The sequence below is a fragment of the Narcine bancroftii genome, chromosome 2 (assembly GCF_036971445.1).
Source record: "Narcine bancroftii isolate sNarBan1 chromosome 2, sNarBan1.hap1, whole genome shotgun sequence".
Classification (NCBI taxonomy): Eukaryota; Metazoa; Chordata; class Chondrichthyes; order Torpediniformes; family Narcinidae; genus Narcine; species Narcine bancroftii.
In genome coordinates, this window is record NC_091470.1 from 109375851 (window position 1) to 109395390 (window position 19540).

The 19540-nt window shown below is 45.7% G+C and overlaps 1 protein-coding gene across 1 annotated transcript in view; it reads left to right on the plus strand.

Annotated features, from left to right (window-relative positions):
• The window catches only part of LOC138754140 (anthrax toxin receptor 1-like), a 190676-nt gene that overhangs the window by 22343 nt on the left and 148793 nt on the right, over nucleotides 1-19540 (plus strand). Inside the window, exons 6-7 of the mRNA XM_069917999.1 lie at nucleotides 8050-8118; nucleotides 14626-14706. Of these exons, the coding sequence (XP_069774100.1) occupies nucleotides 8050-8118; nucleotides 14626-14706 (150 nt within the window). The remainder of the gene's footprint in view (nucleotides 1-8049; nucleotides 8119-14625; nucleotides 14707-19540) is intronic.

Here is a 19540-nt window from a genome sequence, read left to right on the forward strand (position 1 = left end):
CCCTTCATCAAGGACTCCTCAGCCAGGGAAAACATTTTCTCTGCAACCAGCCTGTGGAGTCATGTAAGATTTTTACCCCCTCTCTTTGATAAAGGCCATGTCAATGAGATCTCTCCACATGCAACAAACCTTTCATCCCTGGAACTTGTTCCAGTGAATCTTTTCTCCACCTCTTTTGTGGTAAGTCTTCCTTTTATTGTGAGATAACCAAAATTGTATGTAATACTTCAGATATACTCTCAAGGTCCTGTACAGTTGCAATAAATCTCTGACTTTGCACATTATTTATAATTGAATATTTATTTTCTGCATTTTGCAGTCAGTATATTTTGTATCCGTATCTTGGGTATCATTTTTTGCATTGCCAATAGGGGTGGCACAATTGGCGCACTGCCATTTCAGCACCAGCGATCGGGACAGGGGTTCAAATCCAACGGTGTCCGTAAGGAGTTTGTATGTTCTCCCCATGTCTGTGTGAGTTTCCTCTCGCCCTTCTAGGGGCTGCAGGTCATTTGGGTGTAATTGGGTGTCAGGGGCTCGTGGGCCGGAAAGGCCTGTTACCCCGCTGTAGGTCTAAATTTAAAAAGAATAAAAGTACAAATTCTGCCTGGCCTGCAGGGAAAAGAATCTCAGGGTTGCATGTGATGTCATGTATGTACTCTGACAATAAACCTAAACTTTGAACTTGCTCCTCCCTCGTAGTCTCTTATGACAATGGCTGACGTGCCATGGGCCTTCCAAATTGCTTGCTGCATCTCTATTTGGTGTTCAGTGATTAGTCCTGATAAGTTCCGATTTGCCCTGTGAAGTCAACATCCTTGAAGCCTCTTTACATCCTCCTCCCCATTCACTATCCCGTTGGCTCAGAACTGCACTTTGGATGCCTCTGATGCAAAGTGAAGATTCTGTTCCCCTTGCTGCATTTGTGAGTTAATTGCCGAAAGTAAGACCAGCCTCTCTTTCCATTCACTTGCTGAAGACTGAGCGGTAGGGTGCCTCGGTGAATGAATCCAGGTCTCAGATTTATTGTCAGAGTATGTACGCAACATCACATACAACCCTGAGATTCTTTTTCCCACGGGCTCTTCAGAATTACTACATATTGGTCGGGCAAAAAAAAAACTCTACACGTGTAAACAAATCAATAAATGTAAACAAACTGTTCAATACAGAGAGAATAAAATAAATCAATAATGTGCCAAAGTTAGAGCCTTTAAATGAGCCCCTGATTGAGTTTGTCATTGAGGAGTCTGATGGTGGAGTGGTAGCAGCTGTTCCTGAACCTGGTGGTGCGAATCTTGTGGCACCGATACCTTTCCTGATGGCAGCACCGAGAACCGAGTGTGTGCTGGGTGGTGTGATTCGCCAGCGAAGGCATTCACTGTAGATGTTCTCAGTGGCGGGGAGAGTTGCGTTTAGGGGTACTGGTGTTCTCATACCAGATCGCGATATAGCCGGTCAGCCCACTTCCCATCACACATCTGTAGAAATTTGCCAGGGTTAGGGCTTTATTCCCTGGACTGTAGAAGAAGGAAGGGAGATTTGATGGAGGCTTTTAAAATTATGAGGGGTATAGACAGAGGAAATATAGGTAGATGTTTTCCGCTGAGGGTAGGTGAAATACAAACCAGAGGACGTGGGTTAAGGGGGAAGGTGGAGGGGTGGGGGAACACCTTCACACAGAGAAGAATGGGAGTGTGGAATCACCTGCCAGCTGAAGTGATGAATGTGGGCTCAATTTTTCTTTTTAAAACTTTACTTATTGATAATGTAAAAAATATACACCCCCACCCACCCTTCCCCACCCTCCACTAAACTACCCCCAAAGAAAAGGAAAAATAAAAGGAAGAAAGAGGCGATCATGTAACATAAAACTCATTAATTAGTTGCTATGGTTCGGAACAAATGTGTGGAAAAGGGAATAATAATTCAACCCCATATAATCCAAATAGGAGCTCCAAATTTTAAGAAAAATGGAATAATTATTACATAAATTATATGTTGTAGTGGCTACTGAAATAATACAAAAACACAGCAGACTAGACAACTGAAGACTGATTTATTTAGGGTTTACAGGCTTCTTTTATATACTGCATGTCCCAGGCTCCACGGGACAAGGTGGGATGTCACCATGAGGTTGCTGCCGATCCACACGACTGGCAGGTTTAAATCTAGCCTTGTAAGTGTTCCACACCTTCTGAGAGAAGACTCAACAGCTCAACGTGCCATTCCTCGGCACTCTGTACCTCTCGCACGCAGACCATTAGGTGAATATGCAGAGTCAATGTTATGGTTCTGCACACCTGCAGAACAGCGCCGGCGACAGTTCGTGTGGCTGCGCTGTGCGCCCACTTGGCTGCTTCAGTGTTCTCATTTCCAATGCCAATTTTAACATTTAAAAAGTATGTGGATGAGAGGGGCATGGAGGGCTTTGGACTGGGTGCAGGTAATGAGACGAGGCAGAATTATAGTTTGGCACAGACTAGAAGGGCCCGTTTCTGTGCTATACTGTTCTATGGTTCTGCATCTTCCTCTCCATTTTATTCCCCCCTCCAGACATGCATTGCCTTGGTAGTACCTCCCCCGTGTCGATCAACCTTTCCTCCCTGACACAGACCTTTCCTTTTGTTCTTTCTGATCCCCTTTTCTCTGCAACTCGACACTTTAATGGAATCGCAACATTTGTCAGGGGAATTTGGACGTGCTTTCAGGCCCAGAGTTTTTGGGATGTGGCGATCCCATGATACTTTGCTTGCCAGATGATACATCTGGAATACAAGTGCTATGATTAGTGAAGTAAATACTTCAATTTTTTTTAAAATCTAAAACTCATCAATTAGTTGCTATGGTTCGGAACAACACCACAAATGTGTGAAAAAAGGATTAATAATTCAACCCCATATATTTTATTTAAGATATACAACGGGCCATTTCAAATCTGTATGTAAAATTATTCTCCACTTTTGATTCATGTTAACCTGAAACTCAGACTGTCTTTAAATCAGCCATTCTTCCTCTTTTTTCAGCTCTGCACCTTCACGATTCCGCTCAAAGTTTATGGGCCTCCTTCCCTGTGAAGCAGTCAAATTTAGTTTACATTTTTAAAAATTGTACAATTTCAGTTCCTTCTTCCCCCCCACCAAATGTGCTGTGGGCACCCCCGCCCCAGGCTGCTCTAAATTAGTGATTATTTCCAGAAATATTTGTTATACAAACAATCTTTGTAATTTAGTGTTGAGTGAACTTTGCATTTTAACATATACATTTGAACTTGCCTGTACTTATTTAATAACTTATTTGATTCACTAGTCAGAATATTTAATGTCCAGATGTGTTGTCTGGCAAGCAACAAGGAATTGCCCCAACTCAAAGATTATGGGCTGCTTAGACAAGTCCCAAGTCGTTGTCTATCATTCTGATGCCTCGAGGATTTTGTGTGGCTGAATCAGTGGCCACCTGAAAATTGTTTATCGATGTGCATTTTTACACTGAAACTTGGGAATTATTCTGAAAAAAAAATAAGACCATGCGTACCTCTGGTGTGCCCCGATGTGATTGTTTGCACAGGGGCACTTTTTACACTGCCTTCCTGTGTTGCGGAGTTTGTCGGAGGGAGAACATCGTATTCAATTAGCCTGTTTCTTATGGAGTTGCTACGGTCAATTTGCACTGCAGCTGCTCCATAAAAATGTGTCCGGGGGGGGGGGGGGGTGGGGGGGGGGGGGAAGAGACGACGAGAGGAAAAATTACGGGATGGAATTTGCTTAACAAATTCTGTCCCTGACGTTTTTACACTGCCATCAGAGCAGAAATTTTCCGCTGTTCAGTGGCTGTGTGAAAGTGAGCATTAAAGTCTATCAGGAGGGTACAGTTGGCAGACCGAATAGCCCAACCCTCTTACAGCAGTAGCGATCAGACCAGGGTTCAAATTCTGCACTGTCTAGTGTCTGTACGGGTTTCCTCCAGTGGCTCTGGATTCCTTCCACCCTTCAAAAAAAAACATAGAGGTCAATTGGATGTAATTGGGTAGCATGGGCTCAAGGGCTGAAAGGGCCTGTTATCATGCTGGATATCTAAACTTAAATTAATCGGGCCATCAATGCCTCCTCTTGTACAACACGAAGTCGAGGAGGTGAACTGAATATCGAACCGGTGCATTTGCTGTGTTTCACCAGCCTATTTGTGCATTGCACTCGATCCCAGCATCTGCACATGCTCTTATTTATCTGGTAAGCGGATTTTGTTTGCAGACAACATGTAGGATAACCAGGAGTGATGGCTGAGGTTTCAAAATTGCTGGCAAGTGACAGATAATTGTATCAATTCATCCATAATCATGGAAAAGCAAGAACGGGGAAAATTAATCTCATTTTGATTTGTAAGAATTAGAAAAAAAGGGAAATTGGAGATTGTAAACTCGGCCAATGCCATCATGGGTATTAGTCCTCAGTCCGTTAAGGAGGCGGTCTCTGAAAAAAGCAGCTTGGTGTGCTACCTCTTTCATCAGGGACCCCCAGTACACAGGCCATCCCCATTTCCCACTGCTACCATCAGGAAGGAGGGACAGGACACCCAATGTTACAAAAACACCTTCTACCCCTCCGCCCTCCGATTTCTGAACGGTCCGTGAACCTGTAGACACGACCTTGCTTTTTCCTCTTTTTGCCCTAGTTATTTATTTTTAAATGTTGTATTTATGGAACTGTATTTTATTGCAATTCTGCACCTCTAGTGCGCAATACTGCTGCCGCAAAATAGAGAATTCTGTGGCATACGCTCATGACGATAAACCTGATTTTGATTCGGCTTAGATCATCACAAAAGGCTCCCTCCCCTCCATCAACGATTCCCAATGCTCGGCTAGGTACCCAGCAGACCAAGGGACCCATCCTACCCCAGCTGAACACTCTTATCCCTTTTTTTATGTAAATTTCTGTTATCTCCTTCCTTATTGGGAAGCTCCCAGACTTATCAAGTATCCAATAAGCCTTCTTTATGTGATAATGTGCATATATCAGGGGTGAAAAAGGCAAATGCTATGTTGCCATTCATTTCTGGAGGAATAGCATATAATGTTGGAGGGAGGGTTCAGAGAAGATTTACCAGAATGATACCAGGAGTGAAAGGGTTAGCTTATGAGGAATGATTGTTGGCTCTTGGACTGTACTCCTTGGAGTACAGAAGGATGAAGGGGGGGGGGGGCCTCATAGAGGCCTTTTGAATCCTGAAAGGCCTGGACAGAGTGGATGTGACAAGGATGTTTCCCACGGTAGGGGAGTCTTGGACAAGAGGCACAGCTTCAGAATAAACGGATGCCAGTTTAAAACTGCTGAAAATGTTTTTTAGTCAGAGGGTTGAGAGTCTGTGGAACGTTGCCCCAGGCGGCTGTGGAAGTGAGGTCATGGGGTGCATTGACAAGTATTTGATCAGTCAAGGCATCAGGGGTTATGGGGAGAAAGCCAGGGAGTGGGGCTGGATCAGCTCGTGATTAGAATGGTGGAGCAGGCTCGCTGGGCCAATAGGCCTCCATCTGATCCTAGATCTTGCGAGCCTTGAAGCTGGGGGTTAAGTGCTTTGCTTGTGTTCCATAAGCCATCTGGACCCAGAGTGAATTCATCTCAAGGGTTGAAAATTTTCCTTGGTGACTTGCTCTTCAGCCTGTTGAGTACAAAATTCCAGGGAAGCAGATGCCGAGCCAAATGAAATTAATGAACCAAGGGTTCCAATCCATCCTACTTAACACCGCTGCACTTGGAGCCCACTCCTGTTGGAACCCTTTTAAATTTAGTTGTTGCTGCCATCAAGTAAGCAGTTTTCCCTTTCTCGTTTGCTTTTGTAGCTGCTCCGGAGAAGGCCCATCTTCTCAGAATCAGAATTTATCGTCATGAACGTATCATGAAATTCATTGATTTGTGCCAGCATCAAATTTATTTAAGCTACCTTACAAAATAATAAAAATAGTGTTTTTTTTTAAATCAAGATAAGGCAGTGTCTTTGGTTATTCAGGAATCTTACGGCGGAGGGGAAGAAGCTGTCCTTGTAGCACTGGGTGCTCATCTTCAGGCTCCTGTACCTCCTTCCCGATGGTAGCAGAGGGAAGAGGGCATGGCCTGGGTGGTGGGGTCCTTGAGGATAGAGGCTGCTTTCTTAAGATACTGACTTCTGTAGATGTCCTCTTGGAGTGAAGCCTGGTGCCCATAATGTTGCAGGCCAAGTTAACAACCCTTTGGAGTTTTTTTTCTTGTCCTGAGCATTGGGACCTCTAGCAGAGTTGAAACCTTATATAAAAGTTTCATTTTATTTGAAATGTAGACAAAATCTAAAAATTCATTCTGTGTCAACAACATCCAAGATCAGAATCAGATTTACCAGTTGAGGCTATGGCCCACTGGTGGTTTTGGCAAATCTGAATTCTCAATTCTACACACTTTTTCCTGGTGGATCAGAAACATCCTCTCCCTCACTCTCACTCCGTTTCTCTTCCATCCACAGTATCTTCTTGTGGTTTGGTGCTGAATTGTACTTACAAACTATTTTTATTTATTTGTAATTACTCATCACAGAGTACCTATTGGCATAGGGATCACTTAATGGTGGGATGCGAATGGAAAGAAAAAGTTTGAAAACCACTGGTATAAATTAATACTTGTCCTTCATCTGTCCTCCGTGTCATGTGTGTCTGCGTGATTTACACCGAGGACCGGAGAACCAACCAATTTTCCCTTGCAACCGCTGCAACCGTGTCTGCCTGTCCTGCATCGGACTTGTCAGCCACAAACGAGCCTGCAACTGACGTGGACATTACCCCTCCATAAATCTTCATCCGCGAAGCCAAGCCAAAGAAAGAAGAAGAATTAAGTAAAGAATATTGCTTGGAATTTTAAGAACCTAGATTTCAGAGATGCATATCCACACTTCGTATTTGCTTGTGAAGTAAAATGAGACTATTTGGCCTATCAAGTCGATGCCTGCTCTCCAGCAGTTCCATTCATCCCATTTATTTCCTGCTCATCCATTGCCTCTTGCATGTCTCCTGCTTCTCCTGGTATTCACCTACACAAGGGGGGGGGTAATATAATGAACCTTCCAACCAGCACCTCTGGGAGATGAAGGAAGAAAGAGGGAAGCCCCCATGGCCGCAGGAAGAGGTGCAATCTCCACACATCCTTGCTGAGCATGGCAAGGCTGGAGAGAAGATGGGACAAACTGAACAAGTTGTCTAAAGTTCATGATTCAAAAAGCTGTAGTTTGTAACAGGAAGCAAAGACGGAGACATTCATTGTTTGGAGTCCCTGGACTAGAAAGGAGCAGGAATGGATCTTGATTTTACACCAGTGAGTTTGTGAGAAAATCCAAGCAGGAATGTATTGTAATGGATGTCACTGCAGGTACATTGCTCTAACCTTGGGTCTTGCCTGAATGCTCTGGTTTCATCTCGCATCCCAAAGATGTGCGATTGATAGGTTCAGTTTCTCCTGCAAGTTGCCCCCATTGTGTAGCGGTGGTTGGAGAACTGGAAGAGTTGCTGGGTATTTGAGGGAGGATAGGGAATGGGATCAATGGGGATGCTTAGAGATCCAGCGTTCTTCAGTCCTTGGTGCAAAGCATGCAGACACACAACCAGACATAACTCGCATGCAAATGGACGTTACATGTGCAGGATAAGTATTCATACATACAAATAAATAAATGTTATTTTGTGAATATGAGTGTCTTGGATGGTTAGTGTGAGCAGTTCCTTTGGTTGTTCGACATTCTCGCTGCCTGTGGGAAGAAGCTGTTCCTCAGCCTGGTGGTGCTGGCTCTGATACTCCTGGATCTCTTCCCTGAAGGGAGCAGCTGAAAGATGCTATGTGCGAAGAGAGCTTGTACTGAAGGGATAGATTAATGGCTGCTTCCAACTTGAGCTGCAATTTTGTTTGACACCATGTTATCCCAATGGTCCATAATTGAGGCAAAGAATGAACAAGTTGCCATTAAATGGTTTTGTTGCTGATATTTGTACAACTGGTGTTTTCCACCCCCTTCACCATCTCTTATTTTCCCCAGGCTAACCGGTCTCGAAGCCTTGGAGCAACAGTCTACTGCGTTGGTGTCAAAGACTTCAACGAAACACAGGTGTGTTTGGTCACATTTACCTGGTAAACTTAGGCAAAAATCTGCTCTTTGATATATACAAACTGATGCATGAGAAGAACGAGGGAGAACTTAAAACAGATCCTGGTTTTCGTTTCAAGGTTTGATTCAGAAACAACATCACCTGGCATTGAAAATTATTGGATATGACTACAGCTCGTATTAATTATTTTAAAAATACTTTCTTATCTTGATTTTTTAAAAAAGATCTTAAATACACATGAATGTTTTGAGTAGTTTTTTTTTTTCTTGTTTACTCCACATTGGCACCCTTCCGATTAAAACGGAATGAGTCAAAATGGTTACGTAACTCAGTAAAAATTAAATCCATACCTCCCCAATTAACTTTTTTAAAATGTGTCCATTCACCCGAACAAATAATGATTTGAAGTCCAATCTCCGAACAAATTTGATTGTCCAATCAGCATTTGACGCTGCATCACCAGTGGCTATTAATAATGCAGTAAAATCCCTGTTATTGGGAAGTCAAGCAACTGCCAAAAAAAATTGAGGAAAATAAATATTTTTTTTGAAAAAAACCACTGAAGTTTAAAATTGCCACACCTCGCCTTTAGTTTGCCAATTCATGAACCATGCAATCTCAAGCAACCAGAAAATTCACTTACCTGGCATCGACCAGTCCCCATAGGTGTCAGATACCAGGACTTTGACTGTAGTGTCGATGTTTCTAAGGTTGTTGGCGATGGGAACCATCCTGCTGCCGAATGCTCGGAGCAAGCATTCCAATGATTCCTTGAATTCAATAATCTCAGGTTCGGCCAAAGTTGAAGTGTGGCTCTCTATTGAATGTCTGACCGTACATTTCACAAGCTCAAGAATTCACCTTGATTGTGAGCCACAGAAGAAGGAACAGGACACTTGAAGGCAGCAGATTTTTGAGTTTGGAGGGAAAATGAAAAAGATGAAAGAGATGCTTGCTTCCCCAGCACCCCCCCCCCCCCCCAACCTGAGGTACACCATTTTCTGCCAGGAACGCATATGTGAAGCTTGGTACAGTATTGAGGAAATATTTGCACACACTGATAATATAGAGCTGAATTACCTGCTCAGAAGTCACGCAAATTCTAACTTCCTGAAACGCAGGAGAAACTCAGCAGGTCACGCTGACTGGGGGTTGGGGAGGATGGGGAAATTCCATGCCTGGGGGTTGACAAAGGATCAAGGATTCCACAAAGGGGTCGATGGTCTAAAAAGCTTTGGGGGCCCTTGATTTAAAGTCATAATTGCTCCCAGTTGGCCAGAGAGAGGTGAATCTCCACAATGCGGTGCCAAGGGCAGCTGTGGAAGCCAAATCACTGGGTGTATTTAAGGCAGAGATGGGTTGAATAGTCAGCCCATCGAAGGGTATGGGGAGAAGGCAAGAGAGTGGGTGAATGCATCTGGAATGGTAGAGCAGCCTGGATGGGCCGAATGGCCTAATTCTGCTCCTACATCTTGCGGGTTGATGGAGTTGATCTGCTTTCACTCAGTGGGCCCTTGTGATTTTGTCAAAGACTGCACATTCGTCCATAGCTTGCACACAAAGGAAGAAGGTCACCGGTTCAGACCTGGGCTGAGCCAGCTGCTCTCTGCTGGGTGCGAGAGTTGAATTTCATTGTCCTAATGAGGAGGAGCGAGTTCAGCCAGGATTTCCCTGACTGCTTTCTGTCCAGTAGCTCGTGTCAGAGAGTCAGTTGGTACCTGGTGAGATTTTGACTCTGTTCACCTCGAATGCTTCATGTCCCATTGGGTTAGCCTGTTTTGTTGATGACCAAATCGACATTGCTGGGATCTTCCAGCATGCAACGTGCTGGAGCTCTGCTTTTCCTGGTATGTGTGATGCGACTGTCCCCAATGAATGCATCAAACCAGGATACCACTTTCATACTGTACAAGGTTCTGCTGGAAACTGCTCTAAGGGACTTTTTTTCTCGCTCGCACCACAGGTGCTGCCTGACCTGTGCAGTGTGTCAGTCCAGTTCTGTGATTTCAGAACACTTCCCCTTTCTTGCTTGTGAATTGGTAACTAATTGTACCAATTACTGTCCGTCAGCTGGGAGACAGCAGCTGTTGAGCCCCCTGCAGAGAAGGGCAGCATCAGAAGCTGCTGTGACAGCAGCCAAGCCAGCCACATCTCTCCCTATCTATTTGTCTCTGGTACACATCCAGTAAGCAATTCCCTATCCCATTCCCTCGCTGACACGACTGCCCGTGGTCTCGTTCACAGCCAGATTGAGACCACCTGCAAATTGGAGGAACGGCACCTCATCTTATGTCTGGGCCCCCTCCAACTGGATGGCATTAACATTGACCTCTCTGCTTTCTGTTGAAAGCCAACCCCAGCCACATCTTCATCCCTGCATCCTGCTCTCTCACTCCTTTTCCCTTCACTGAGCCAAAATCAATTCACTTGTATCCGATTATCTCCTTTTTGCTGTTAGGTCTGGACTCTTCCCCCTTCATCTCTGGTCTTTAATTAAAATGCTTGCCTGGTTTTTTTCTCTTTGCTCATACCTTGAAGAAGGGCTCAGGCCCAAACGTCGGTGAATTATCTTTCCCGCTTCTGGACACTGCGAAACCGGCTGAGATCCTCCGGCATCCCTGTGTGTCTGACTACAATCTCAGCATCTGCATGCTTTCCGTGTTTTGCACACCCAGATGTTCACATTGGCGAGACTTGCGTTTCATTCAACCTGATTTTTCTGCAGGAGACATCAATTTTGACTGAGGATATTATTTTCTGTACAGTTACAATCACTTACTCAGCTCATTGAAGCATTTCTGGACAATGTTTAACATTGACGTCTTGGATACTGCCTTTTATTCTTGGATTGACGTTCTTTCCAAATTTCAGGACAACTAATTAATGCACAAAAGATGCCCATTTTCCTATCTAGATTTCACTGGATGTTAACACAGTTGGGCCAATCTTTCTTGGCATCTGATCATTAATAGCTAGGATAATTCCTGGAGCTGGAAGATGAGCAACCGTGCCTTCTGTTAAACTGGAGGAATTGTCTGTCTGTGCTGTGAAGAGCATCCGGCTGTCTGGCTACGCAAAGAGTGGCTGCAGGAAACTCGCAAAGCCAGTGCCTCTTGGCAGTAGTTGACTGCAAAGAAAAAAAGCCTTCAGCTAGTTTGTGATGGAGGAACTCAATGGGTCAGGCTAGGGTCATAGTTGTTACCGTATGAAAACAGGCCCTTCAGCCCAACTTGCCCTTGCTGACCCATGCTAGTCCTACCTGCATGTTTTTTGCCAACATCCCTCTAAGCTGGTCCTCTCCATGAGTCTATTTAATTTAAGCTTTTCAATAGCACCTTCTCCTCTACCTCTTCTGACATCTTGTTCCATAAACCCACCAACTTGTGGGGGGGGCATAGATTCCTGTTACATCCCTCCTCCCCTCACCTTAAACCTCTGGGTACTGATGTTCCCCGACTCTGGGCAAAAGTTTGCACTGACCCAGTCTTCTCCTCTCATGATTTTGTATTATTGGATGCTAAAGAATTTTTAGATCTGCTCCTCATCTGTGGAAGCAAAGAAATGGCTGACAGTTTGGGCTGAGATGCTGCATGAGGGGCAGGTATACAATTTTCAAGATGGTTTGTCCCCCTTCTCCAACCAGTAAAAGCACACTGAAATGCTGGAGGGACTCAGCTGGTCTCGTCACATCCACAGGAGGTAAAGAGATATTAATTGGATATTAAAGAGAGATATACATCTTCCTATGGATGTGGCAAAACCGGTGAATTCCCTCCAGCATTTCTGTGTGTCTTTACTTTGGGGGAAAAAAAGAGATTAGCATTAATTTATGATTGATGGAATTGATGGGCCAAAGCTCTGAACCAATGACTATATAAACCATAATTGACTCACCACAAAGTGTAATGCCTGCCTGCTTTTCGCTTGTACCTTGAAGGAGGGGGCCTGAAATATCAGTGATCTTATCTTTACCTCCTGAGGCGCTGCGAGCGCAGCTGAGTTCCTCCATTTCTGTGGGGTTTCACTATAATCACAGCGCCTGCAGACGTCCGTGTTTCACCCACACCTCTCCTGTCAGGTCATTGCCCCATCGATGCCGTTGCCGTAGGGAACCCAGAGGGATCTGGAACAAACGGAAGACTGTCGTCAATGCCAGTCTGTCGACATTTACAAGACGTTCCACCTGAAATTAGAGGGAGGCTGGAGGGAGTCAAGTGACCAAGCAGCAAGGATGGGGATGGTCTTTGAATCAAAAAAAAAAAGCTGGGATTGGAGTTCAAATCACAAAGGACCTGGAGAAACTCGGCAAGTCCTGCAGTATTACCTTGTGCAGCAAAGATGTGTAAGTAATGTTTTGGGCCTGAGCCCTTTGTCAAAGTGTGAGCTAAAAAGTGGGCAGGTGCCTGAATAAAATGGTGGGGGAGGAGCACAGGCAGGAGGTCAGGTGGATATGGGTGGGAGGGCTAATGATAAGTGATCGTGGGAATGGAGAAGGGAGGGGGTGGGGAGCTGGAAGAAAGGAGACGGGGGAAGGTTGAGAGAGATTTAATGGAAACCAGAGAGGTTGATGTTAATGCCATCTGGTTGGAGGGTGCCCAGACGGAATCCCGCGACTGCGGGTCTGCGCCCAAGATGGTGGTGCCTATTAATCAACAGCAGCCACGAGAGGAAGTGGAGGACTGGGACAGAGCACCAGAGTTCTGAAAGACTGCCCCCTGGATCTGAGAAGAAGTGGAAGAGATGACCCACCGGACCGTGACCACTGTGGCGGGCTGCTGGGCAACTTAAGGTGAGGATCCCACAGAAGTTGCGGGCTGCTGGAGACTGCTGTCGGGAGACTGATCTGAGGGGTGCGAGGAGGCGCCGAAGGTCGAAGGTTTGGATCTGGAGCTCGGGTTGCCAGTGGTATGGACTGGACCCTGCAATGCTGTGGAAGCACCGGAGGCAAATCTACGGACACTTGGTGATTCTGGGGGAACTCTCTTGTTTCTCTCTCTCCGACTGTAAGAGGTGCTTAGGCAATTCCTGCCGGTAGCGAACCTGTCTGCCTTGCAGCAGGCAAAAGGGAATTTCATGTAATAGGACACCGTTTTATAACTATGGCAATAAATTGAATCTTGAATGTTAGGTGTTGTTCCTCCAATTTGTGGGTGGCCTTGGTTTGGCAGTGCATGAGGCCATGGACAAATGTGTCAGATTGGAGGGGGGAATAGTCAGGCAAGGTTTCAGAACCAGATCCTTCCAATCCGAAACTGACTGACTCATTCTCCCCATGAATGCCGCCGCCATATTGAGCCCTGCAGCTTCACAATGGTTGCTCGAGATGGTGCCAGATTGTGCGCTTCTCCACCTGAAATCGGTTTCTTGGCTCATCGTTGACTTCTGGTTGGCATGCTGTCAAAGAATCAAGTCCCACGAGGAATTCTCAAAGTGGGAGGGGCAGGAGATAGGAAGAAAATATTGCATTTGCACAAGAACATAAGAATTAGGAGCAGGAGTTGGCCATCCGGCCCATCAAGCCTGCTCTGCCATTCAATGTGATCATGGCTGATCTGATGATTGGTTCATCTCTACCTACCTTTTCCACATACCTGTCAATTCCCCTTCTATGTAAAAATCTATCCAACCTGGTCTTAAATATATTCACTGAGGTCACCTCCACTGCTTCAATGGGCAGCGAATTCCACAGATTCACCACCCTCTGGGAAAAGCAGATCCTCCTCATTTCCATCCTAAATCTACGACCCTTGTTCTAGTCTCTCCCACTAATAGAAACTTCTTACTTACCTTGATCTTATCAACGCCTTTCATAATTTTATATGTTTCTGTAATATCCCCTCTCATTCATCTAAATTCCAGTGAGTAAAGTTCCAGACGACTCGATCTCTCCTCATAGGCCAACCCCCCTCATCTCCGGAATCAACCTGGTGAAGCCCCCACCCCCGCACCACCTCCCAGTACAACCTCCTTCAAGGAAAGAGATCAGAGCTGCGCACAGTCCTCCAGACGTGGACTCATCGGGACCTTGCACAGTGGCAGCATAACCTTCCCTGCTCCCCCCCCACCGTGAAATCATTCGGGTGTAAAACTGTCCAGATCAACACCCAAACTCCTGGAGAAGGTTGGCACGGCCTGGAATCCCAGACGTTGGGAAGTCCTTGATTCTGAAATTGATTATTCTTTCCAGTTTCCTTTGCCAAAGTTGCTTACATCAGCCAGTACAAAAAAAGATTTCAAAACAAATTACAGCACCTCACAGCAGTGTAGACTTGGAACTTATTCATTTCTTTCCTTTGCTTTTTAATTTAATTGAAGCAATTTTTCATATCTTATCTTTTTTGATATTAACTTGCAACTGAATTTTTAAGGTAGCATCTGCCAAAATGCAAGCTTTAAATTTTCGCAGTAATGTACTTCTAAATTCTCAGGCTCAGTGGTAGAAAGTATTTAATGTTTTATTTCTCCATTCGACCCCCCCACCCTGGCCCCTTTTTCCATCCCTGAAGCTGGCGCGGATCGCAGACAGCAAGGACCATGTCTTCCCTGTAAACGATGGCTTCACTGCTCTTCAGGGAATCATCGACTCGGTAAGCGCTGGGTGACGTGGCCGGTAATTGCGCTGATTGACAGCCCGAGGCCGTGGGCAGCGAATTGAACGCAGCTGCTTCCAATTAAAGAGCCCGGGCGCTCGGCCTAAGCTGAACCAGTCTGCACCAGATGCTGGAAACAATAAACTCCGAGGGTTGGGGACCGAGGGGCTGGTGTTTCTGCAGTGAGCAGGGCTGAGGTACAGAAAGGGCAAGAAAAATCTGAGTTCAGGCTGAGAAAGCAGCAGTAGCAGACTCGCTGTGGGGGTGAAGGTGGCGAAGAGAGGGTGAATGCTGGCGACAACCTTATAGTTTGATCTTAAACTTTCTACAGCATTCAGCATCTAAAAGAACAACTATCAGATTACTTATAAATTTTAATGCTCATTGCATTCAGCTGTACTTCCCCAGATTTGTCAGTGACCGAGACTATTACTGATCCTAATGGGAACACTTTAAAGAGAACGTAAATTTCTCAATGCCTGCTTGTTTTCACAAAGAGTCCGTCGGTGCATTTTGCACAGTTGCTGTAGATGTATGCACACCATTTGGATCTGCATACGAGTACAGAGCTGCTTCCTGGACAGCTCAGTAGTTGGAATGAAGGCAGAAGTTAAAATGTGACAGCAAAATTTGGGTCTGAATTCAAGAATGCCATCACTCAAAAGGGGGCTGTGGGCCTTGGTACCGCGAGGTCAACATGTAACCCCTCCCACCCACCCCCCCCCCCCCAATGGTGGCAAGAATCTTGGCAAAAGGCCTCAGAGATCACGTAACGGAGAAAGGGTATTTTTAAAAATTAGCTCAGATGGTTTAATTATGGAGAGAATAATCCCTGCGTTTTGCAGGGAGCTCAGTGGGGAACACTGGGGTTTCTGTTCATTGTGGGGATGAATATAGGGTAGGATGATTAAAAAGAGCTGACAACGTCTTGCCGTTTGTTCTCGTGCTGTACGCACTTTTCATAAAATATCCCACTTATTCCGACTCAAGGTTCCTTTATTGTCATGTAATAAGGACAGTGCAATATTACACAGAACTACACAGAACTTGCTTATGGCAGACAGACTCGCCATCAGCAGAAGCGCCTCTTACAGTCAGAGAAAGAGAAGCACGGTGTAGTGGTTGGCACAATGCCTTTACAGCGCCGGTTGGAGCCGGACTGGGGTTCAAATCCCGCGCTCTCTGCAAGGAGTTTATACATTCTCCCTGTGTCTGTGTGGGTTTTCTCCAGGGGCTCCAGTTCGAAACGTACCAGGGGTATCGGTTAATGGGGGGCAAGGATTCGTTGGGCAAAATGGTCTGCTACTGTGCTGCATTTCTGTGTGTGATCAGCATTAACGGATGATTGATAGCTTTCATGGAATCGTGCTGGGGATTTTAAAAAACTGACCCATCCTTGACATTACCAGCATTGACTCCCTAGACCATCAATACCATGGCAGTCACTGTTGACCAGAACCCTAATGAGACCAACTGTACAAGAGTCGATCAGAGGATGAATGCCTTGCAACAAGAGATTTGCTTCCAAACAAGCTTTTCTACCATTCACCAGGCCTAGATACACTTGTCTGGATGAATACATCTTCAGCAATTCTCATGGAGCTTGGGGCTGTCCTGAACAAAGCAGCCAATGTGATTCATTTGCACCATCCACCAAATGCCTTGCAACAACATGCCCCAATTTATGCAACACCTCTCAAGCCCACATCCTCTTAACACCAGGAAGGACAAAGACAGGAGGATACAGGTGATACCACCAAACTCAAGGTGCACGTTGTGCAGCTCACAAATAATTTCCACTGTTTAACCTCCTGCAAGTGTGGTGTCCTTTAAAATTAATAGGATGCAATTAAGCATGAAGGGATGATGGGCTGAAATGTACCACCAAGCTACATTACTGCAGCAACTGACCAAGAAATTGAATCAACAACACTGTCGTCATACAACAACATGGTCCAGTGTGAGCAGCTTACCAGGTACTGCAACAAGGTCGTTTACTTGCCTTTTTGGAGGGTTGATAATGTGAAGGGGGGCTAAAAATGTCTTGGAAATGTATTCATTGGTGGGTCTAACTCTTGATTGGTGAAATCCAGAGTAGGTCCTTTGCAGTCGGAATCAGGGGAATATATAATGGGGAATAAGGAAATGGCAGACCAATTAAATTCTTACTTTAGTTCTGTTTTTACAAGAGAGGATACAAATAACCTCCCAAGGATGTTGGGAAACATAGAGACTAATGCAAGGGAGGAACTGAAAGAAATCAGTATCTCTAAGGACATGGTCTTGGGGAAATTGATGGGATTGAAGGCAGATAAATCCCAAGGGCCTAATAATCTACATCCTAGGGTACTTAAGGAAGTGGCCTCTCAGATAGCAGATGCTTTAAGAATTATTTTCCAGAACTTGATAGACTCAGGATCCTCCATGGATTGGAGGATAGTTAATGTTACCCCACTATTTAAAAAGGGGGGGGGGTAGAGAAAAAGCGGGGAATTATCGGCCGGTGAGCCTTACATCAGTAGTGGGCAAAATGATGGAATCCATTATTAAGGATGTCTTCTTTGGCTTGGCTTCGCGGACGAAGATTTATGGAGGGGGTAAAAAGTCCACGTCAGCTGCAGGCTCGTTTGTGGCTGACCAGTCCGATGCGGGACAGGCAGACACGATTGCAGCGGTTGCAAGGGAAAATTGGTTGGTTGGGGTTGGGTGTTGGGTTTTTCCTCCTTTGCCTTTTGTCAGTGAGGTGGGCTCTGCGGTCTTCTTCAAAGGAGGCTGCTGCCCGCCAAACTGTGAGGCGCCAAGATGCACGGTTTGAGGCGTTATCAGCCCACTGGCGGTGGTCAATGTGGCAGGCACCAAGAGATTTCTTTAGGCAGTCCTTGTACCTTTTCTTTGGTGCACCTCTGTCACGGTGGCCAGTGGAGAGCTCGCCATATAATACGATCTTGGGAAGGCGATGGTCCTCCATTCTGGAGACGTGACCCATCCAGCGCAGCTGGATCTTCAGCAGCGTGGACTCGATGCTGTCGACCTCTGCCATCTCGAGTACCTCGACGTTAGGGGTGTGAGCGCTCCAATGGATGTTGAGGATGGAGCGGAGACAACGCTGGTGGAAGCGTTCTAGGAGCCGTAGGTGGTGCCGGTAGAGGACCCATGATTCGGAGCCGAACAGGAGTGTGGGTATGACAACGGCTCTGTATACGCTTATCTTTGTGAGGTTTTTCAGTTGGTTGTTTTTCCAGACTCTTTTGTGTAGTCTTCCAAAGGCGCTATTTGCCTTGGCGAGTCTGTTGTCTATCTCATTGTCGATCCTTGCATCTGATGAAATGGTGCAGCCGAGATAGGTAAACTGGTTGACCGTTTTGAGTTTTGTGTGCCCGATGGAGATGTGGGGGGGCTGGTAGTCATGGTGGGGAGCTGGCTGATGGAGGACCTCAGTTTTCTTCAGGCTGACTTCCAGGCCAAACATTTTGGCAGTTTCCGCAAAGCAGGACGTCAAGCGCTGAAGAGCTGGCTCTGAGTAATAGCGGAGCATATGACTAGCAGAGAAGGGATCGGGTGGAGTCGACATGGATTTACAAAAGGTAAATCGTGCTTGACAAATCTATTGGAATTCTTTGAGATGGTGACATGTAAAATAGATGGGGGAGAGCCAGTGGATGTGGTGTACCTGAACTTCCAAAAGGCCTTCGATAAGGTCCCGCATAAACGACTGGCTTCCAAAATCAAGGCTCATGGGATTGGGGGCAAAGTATTGATGTGGATTGAGAACTGGCTGGCAGGTAGAAGACAGAGAGTTGGGATAAATGGCTCGTTTTCTGAGTGGCAGGCGGTGACCAGTGGGGTACCACAGGGATCTGTACTGGGACCCCAGCTGTTCACAATTTACATTAATGATCTGGATGAGGGGATTGGATGTAATATCTCCAAATTTGCAGATGACACTAAGCTAGGAGGGGTTGTGTGCACGGAAGAGGGGGTCAGGAAGCTCCAGTGTGATTTGGATAAATTGAAGGACTGGGCAGATACATGGCAAATGCACTACAATGTGGATAAATGTGAGGTTATCCACTTTGGTAATACAAACCGGAGGGCAGATTACTATTTTAATGGCAATAGATTAAGAGATGGGGAAGTGCAGAGAGACCTAGGGGTACTTGTACATCAGTCTCTGAAGGCGAGCATGCAGGTACAGCAGGTGGTTAAAAAGGCAAATGGTATGTTGGCCTTCATATCAAGAGGGTTTGAGTATAGGAACAAGGATACCTTACTGCAGCTGTACAGGGCCTTGGTGAGACCCCACCTGGAGTATTGTGTGCAGTTTTGGTCACCTTATCTAGGGAAGGATGCTCTTGCAATGGAGGGAGTGCAGAGGCGATTCACCAGGCTGATACCTGGAATGGCAGGAATGACTTATGAGGAAAGATTGCGCAAATTGGGATTGTACTCGCTGGAGTTTAGAAGATTGAGAGGGGATCTCATAGAGACGTATAAAATTCTGGCAGGACTGGACAGAGTGGATGCAGATGGGATGTTTCCAATGATGGGAAAATCCAGAACCCGGGGCCATGCTTTGAGGATAATAGGCAAACCGTTTAGGACCGAGATGAGGAGGAATTTCTTGACCCAGAGGGTGGTGAATCTGTGGAATTCATTGCCACAGAGGGCAGTAGAGGCAGGTTCATTAAATATATTTAAGAGGGAATTAGATCTATTTCTTCAGTATAAGGGTATTAAAGGTTACGGAGAGAAGGCGGGGACGGGGTACTGAACTTTAAGATCAGCCATGATCTCGTTGAATGGCGGAGCTGGCTCGAAGGGTCGCATGACC